The 6,803-nt window shown below is 36.4% G+C and overlaps 1 protein-coding gene across 1 annotated transcript; it reads left to right on the forward strand.

The window, feature by feature from the left end:
* The first annotated feature begins 388 nt into the window (after positions 1-388).
* LOC112280959 (short-chain dehydrogenase/reductase ARMGADRAFT_1018421) lies at positions 389-2,761 on the forward strand. Its single transcript, XM_024516952.3, has 5 exons — positions 389-875; positions 1,029-1,262; positions 1,414-1,538; positions 1,746-1,887; positions 2,203-2,761. The coding sequence occupies exons 1-5, from the start codon at positions 740-742 to the stop codon at positions 2,466-2,468; spliced, it is 903 nt and encodes a 300-aa protein (XP_024372720.1). The 5' UTR covers positions 389-739; the 3' UTR covers positions 2,469-2,761.
* Positions 2,762-6,803: the final 4,042 nt, after the last annotated feature.

Below are 6,803 nucleotides of genomic sequence, written 5' to 3' on the forward strand. Positions count from 1 at the left end.
AGCAAGGGTAGCAACAAGTTTGAAGAATCAAAGACTAGAGCAAAAAAAATTGTGATAGTGTGTAGAAGAGAATCGTGCTGATAACTTGTTGAGAATGTTTAGAAAAACACAAGAGTAATAGTAAGTCATACACACACACGAGTAGTAGTAAGTCATACAGACACAAGGGTTTCTAAGGAGAGAGAGCTTCACACACACAAAAATCTATTGATCTGGTTGTGTCTAGTACACAAGAAGAGAGAAGATAAGAGGATGAACAATACTTCTCCATTAGACTCTAAATACTGTAGCTACAGTAATTATTGTAGTCTACAGTAAATATTATGGAAAGCGTCGGCTACATTTAATGATCTCAACATCTCAACAGATTGAATTAACTAAATGCTGCTGCGATGGTTCTGTGGGCAATAATTCTCGAATTGAAAGGAGTTCCATTGAGAACAGCGATGGCGAATTTCCACCTTTCTGTACCCCTTTCACGTTGATTTGGGTTTAGGGTTTCGGTGAAGACACTGCAAGATTCGAGTCGATTCTCGTTTTTTCAGGGGAAAGGAATTGCGTTTTGGGCAACTCGTTTTGTAAACTTTGTTGAATTGGCGAGGGTTGGCTTTGGAATAGTTGATAACCCTAAGTTTGTCTCCCTCTTCTTCATCTTCTTCTTCTTCCACGGCCTCTTTTATTGAGTGTAAGTGCAGAGTAACCTTCGCTGGATCCTTAGGAACCGAGATCGAGTCTCGAAATGGAGGAAAGCGTTGCAGCTAGAAGATTGAACCGAATCATGCGACATTTGCATTCTTTTCCATCAACTTCTGGTAGTTCGGTGATAGAGGAGCAGAGCGGAGGCTGCTTCGAGGTTGTGCCCACCAGCGCGTCTGGTAAGCGCTGGAAATTTGTAGAGGAAGGAGCTGGATTGCTGGATAAGTGTGACCCATTTTTGTATTTCTTTGATACTTTCCGGACGAGGTAGGGTTTAAAATTCGGACATAATATGCGAAAAACAGAGCTGATGGGGAAACGTGTGAGGTCAGATGGAATTGAGGGACAGAACGAGGAAGCATCGAAACCTGGAGACAGGGAGCGTGTCATCCTTGTCATTGGAGCTGGCGATGCCACTGGAGGTGCCGTTGCAAAGAAGTTTGCTAGCGAAGGCTACACTGCATGCCTTGTACGTAGGGATGCGAGTAAACTGGAACAACTGGCGCAAGACATAACTCAGAACGGTGGCAAAGCTCATGTGTTTGGGGTCGATGCTCGAAAAGAAGGTATCAGTTTCTGTGAATTCTTCATGTCAAAACCATAGAACTATCAAAGGCCTAGGCAGAATGAGATGGGATTGTTTGACGCCTTCATCTTTTTCAAAACCCTTTACTTAGAATTAGGGGACGAATCTTGGGACTGTGGGCATGCATGTAGAACAGGTCGTGGCACTTGTGGAGCAGATCGAGAAAGACATAGGTGACATCAGAGTGCTGGTATTCAACATTGGTGCAAATGTTAATTTTAGCATCTTGGAGACAACATCTAGAGTCTATCGGAAGGTATGAACTCATTGATTATCTTCTTTTCTTTTTTGACTCTTTCCATTAATTTTTTTGCGATTGCTTTTCACATCACTTATTTATGGTTACACTCTGCATCTCAGATGGTCGACTCTTGATACTTGATAAATCCTTCGTTGAATTAGAAACTTTGCAGTTTTATCATAAACGTAAATCTTTGAAGTCATGCATGTTTTATGGCTTCAGGTTTGGGAAATGGCGTGTTTTGCTGGATTCTTGTGTGGTCGTGAGGTGGCCAAGCGGATGGTAGTCCGTGGTAATGGAACTGTATTCTTCACTGGAGCCACGGCCAGTCTGCGAGGAGGTTCTGGTTACGCAGCTTTTGCAGGTGTGCGTTATAGCTGAACTGTTAAATCATATCGAACTTTCATTATTTGAGTCCTTGGTGGCTGGTTTTCTGTCATAGAATCTCTCTCTCTCTCTCTCTCTCTCTCTCTCTCTATTTCTTTTGCCAGACAGGACCAGCAGCAAAAGACCCAAATGTTACTAATTTTTTTCATCAAAGTCATAACTGTTCTTGCTTCAAAGCTCTTCTTGTTTCACATGTTTGGCAGATCCTCTAATGAAGGTTTATTTTTATTTTTTTTAGTTTTAATTTTTCTTTTTACTTACGGTTTTCAACGATGTTCACATTTGCGTACAGGAGCCAAGTTCGGTCTTCGAGCTTTGGCGCAAAGTATGGCTCGGGAACTTGGTCCCAAAGGCATTCATGTGGCACATCTCATCGTGGATGGACCTATCGACACTCAGTGGACAAGAGGACAGGTCAAGGACTCTGCATCAATACTGGAAAGGCAGGGAATGGTTAATCCCCAAGATATTGCAAAGCTGTACTGGTACACTTATCAACAACCAAAGACTGCATGGACTCATGAGCTGGATCTGAGACCTTGGATCGAGACTTGGTAGTCTTAATTCTGTGATGAAGTAGGAATCTGAGGCAGGTCAGGTGCGTCTTAAGCTTTTTAATAAGGAAAGTAGGGACCTTGCACTGAACTTAATCATGTACGTATATCTGTTTTCATACTTCTCTCACTCAATTAGTGAAAGAAGTTACTGATCATCTGTAGTACGTGATTGTGCCGTTTACTAGTGATCATCTAACAAACCAATGTGAGGTTAATACCATTGGGATTTGCATTGACCAAACTAAGTATCTTGTCAACTGCTGCATTCAATATGCACATACCCTTTCAAAAGCATCCTGAATCTTTGAAACATGGGGTTCTTCGAGAAAACAAGTTTATGATTCAACGTTATACTAGTAGAACCACTTAAGAAATCTAGGCAGGAATGTAAAATACAATAGTTAGCACGATTTATTTTATTTTTTATTTTATTTTATTTTATTGCTGCATTTAATATTTTTTTCGTTAAACTTTTTATTGATTGAATAGAAGGTTTCTGTGACATATCAACTTGTTTCTAGTCATTTGTGCTGAAATCATTGAATACTTCATATACGTAATATGGCTAGGTGACTGAAAAGTTAAATTGTCAAGAATTAAAAAATTCAAGGTGTTTTACAATTTTATAAAATTTACTTAATTTTTTTCTTTCAAAAGTATGTTTTAAAAATTATAAATTGAGATTTAAATATAAAAGTGAATTGTTTCGAATATATATATATATATATATATATCTTTTTTTTGTTACAAATAAGATTTTAATGTTTAAGCTAAGATGATAATAATAATTATAGTAATAATAATAATTGAGATGTACAAGATAAAAAATCCATATTAAATGATTTTCAAGTAGATGATCTTGTCTTCAGGATTGAAATAACATGTAAGTTCTTACCATCTAAGTTTCTACAAGAAATAGCTGTATGGAGGTTTTGTATTATCAGTCTTCGTTCCATTTGTTAGATAAACTTATTGAAAACATTGAAATTCAAAATGTGTAACAATCACTTCTTTTTCAAGTGCAATCTCCAAAAAAAATATAAAAAATAAAATCAAGTGTGTTGTCTTATAACTTCTGATGAAAAATTATTCACATTAAGTGGTATCTGAATAAAAAAAACTTCAAAAAAAACTTCAAAAAATACTTAAAAAAAAAAAAAAAAAAAAAAAAAAACTCATATAGTTGCTTTACCAACATCAAAAGTGAGATTGCAGCTGAATTCTGATATACTTACTAGGATGGCAAATTTCGGCACAAATTGTATCCAAAATCCTTTTGACGCTCAGTTAACTCTCACTCAGTTCTAACTCATGCGCAAGTCATCTGCAGCTACAGATGCTACACTATTCCAATAATTGACATGGAAAGTATTTATATTAGAAGGCCCAACAAGTGGCAGATAACATCAACAACAACAACAGATACTTTTGCACAATACTCACAGCCTCGCTCTTTGTGTATATATATATATATATAGATTTGTGTGATCTGTGAGCCTATGAAACTATAACAACTACATCAAAGAAATACTGGTTTTGGTATTGAAACCAGATCTGGGAGTTGGGTTCCCAATTAAAAAGAAATAGAGCTGCCAAGTGCAGATAACCTCATTAGTTGAGATCTATATATGTATACATATATACACAAACACACATAGCTCTGCAAGTATTGCCACACAACTCTCCTTTTCTTAATTCTTAATTTTTTAATTTATCTATTTTTCCAATACTGAGCTTCTTTTTGCACACACTAATCATTGAAGGATTACTATTGTGGGTTCTTACCCGCCACCATCTCTCTCTATTCTTTTTTTGTACTACACATGTATATGTATGTATATATGTATGTATGTATGTATATGTATAAATAAATAAATGTATTTGTATAAATATATATATAAATAAATAAATGTATTTGTATAAATATATATATATATATATATATATATGTTGTGTGGTGTCCAATGAGATGATGGGACCACTGACCAACCCTTTCCTCCAAACCCCATTTATGGCCACTTTCAATCATCTTGTGATTTGTTGGCAATGTTATTTACAACTCAACAATCATTTAGCTTGCTAAACAGTTTTCTTTTTTGTGCATATATATTTTAAATGTATTCTTATGCAGTTGTTTGTGTTTTAAAATTTTTAATTATTTTTTTCAAGAAGAGAAAAACATCTATAATGAGACCAAATTCTTTAATTGATCCAACAGAAAATATACACAAAAAAAACATAATATTTCAATATAAATATTTAAAAAGTGGAGTTGTGCTTTAGTGCAAACAAACAAACTAATGTGTGTTTCTGTTATCGTACATTAAAAATTTAATTGCATCTTATTGACATCCAATATCAAACCTATTTGCATCTCAATACAATCAGTCTATATTGCCATCTACTTACACCATCTTAATAGTTTCCAACTTAATTGCATCTTAAGATACCTAATTCAACCAATTTATATTACCATAAAACTCATTTCAAAATGTTTGCATAAGCATTAAAGATCCACAATGCACCTACTTGCTCAAGTATGCCATGTGGACACAACTCTCTCTCAATATCATACATAAATTGTGGTTAAATCCTAAACCCTAAACTTGGTCTCAAGGTAATGAAATCATGGGTAAACCCAAGCCCTAAACCCTAAAAGTGTGAAGGTCATCGTTGTCGATCCACACAATCCCCACGTCCACACTCGCAGCAACACCGCTCAAGCTTGAACGTCCACTACTGTCTCCCGAGCCCAAATGGGAGAGAGATGTTAGTAAGTAAGTAAGTTTGGGTGTTAGCGCTACCTCTGTACTTGTGATGCATCACTGTAATCGACCACACACCATGAAAAGAATTCACACACACGCACACACATATATAAATATATATATAAATATATATATAAATATATATATAAATATATATATTTATATATTATATTTATATATATTTATATATATTTATCGAGAGAGAGAGATAAGTATCTGTCTTTCTATTTTAGTTTTTTTTTAAAAAAAATCTAGACCGCCACATGTGGCAGAGAAGTAGATGAGAGCAAGAGAGGACACAAATTGGGTGTGTGTGTGTATATACATCACAATAGGGGGTGGTCAAGTGGGGATGATGTACAGGAGGAGGAGGAGGAAGAACAGGAGCGAGCGAGGGTAATCAGCTTCTCCGGAGCGAGGGAGGAAAAACAAACACAGCAGTGATTGATTGCCTTGCCTCATTGCACGATTGATTGAATGAAGGAATGGACACATGAGAGGGCTATCTCTCTCTGCCTCTCCCTCTCGCTCTCCCTCGACATGCATGCATGCCCCCTCTTCGCCTCGTTTTCGCTAACTCTAGTGTGTGTGTGTGTGTGTGTGTGTGTGTTTGTGTCATGATGCCATCAATCTGGTGACAGTCGGCCAGTCGCAATCCAACCCCACCGAGCAGACCAACTCTGGGTCCCGGAGCTCATTGCTCCAGCTCAAGGGTCGGCGTCGGCGTTTGTCCTGGACAACCCCCCTCCGGACTACACTCACAGTTTTTTCTTCTCCTCCTCCAACATGCTTCTATGAATATAAAGTGACTGCAACAACAAAAAAAAAAAAAAAAAAAAAAAAAAATCTGAGAAAAAGAGGAATATATATATATATATATATATATATATATATAACGAATTTCCATTGTATGTTCCACTAGCTGATGATAAGTTCTTTATGCTCAGGATGTTGCTATAATACAATTACCATTTCTTGTATTATTATTCTTATCTACATATATATATATATATTCTAGTAGACTGTTTTGTGCAAGTAGGTGTTTTTTTTCATTTAAGGTTGGTTAGATTTCTAAATAAATAAATAAATCAAGCTTTGAGAATGATTTCAATTTTGAAATTACTGTTAGAAAAAAAACTTAAGCAATTCATGAACGTACTTGTCTTGTACTGAGATATGCTTTTCCTTCCATGACAACAAAGAAACTGTATAACTCTTTGTAAGTGATCATTAAATTGGTTACGTAGTCGGTATTTGCAATTGGAATGAAGAGTATAAAAATCCCCAATTAAGTTCCACTGTCACACAATTTAGCAACGTAAGGGCTCCCAGTGACCGTGTTTCTGTCACTTGGGAATTACAGCCAATGCTACGGGGTGTGCGAACTCTCTCAACCTGTCACTAAAAGTCGAAATATTATTCGGACATATCCTTTCAATTCAAAAGTCGAAAAGCTTCGGACATATCCTTTCAATGAACAGAACATGAGTGTACTGATAGATCCCAAGACCAGATGTTTTGAATTGCACCGAAACTTGAGATCCCTGAGACCCCGGGATGCAGCAACC

The sequence above is a fragment of the Physcomitrium patens genome, chromosome 4 (assembly GCF_059467195.1).
Source record: "Physcomitrium patens ecotype Gransden chromosome 4, ASM5946719v1, whole genome shotgun sequence".
NCBI lineage: Eukaryota > Viridiplantae > Streptophyta > Bryopsida > Funariales > Funariaceae > Physcomitrium > Physcomitrium patens.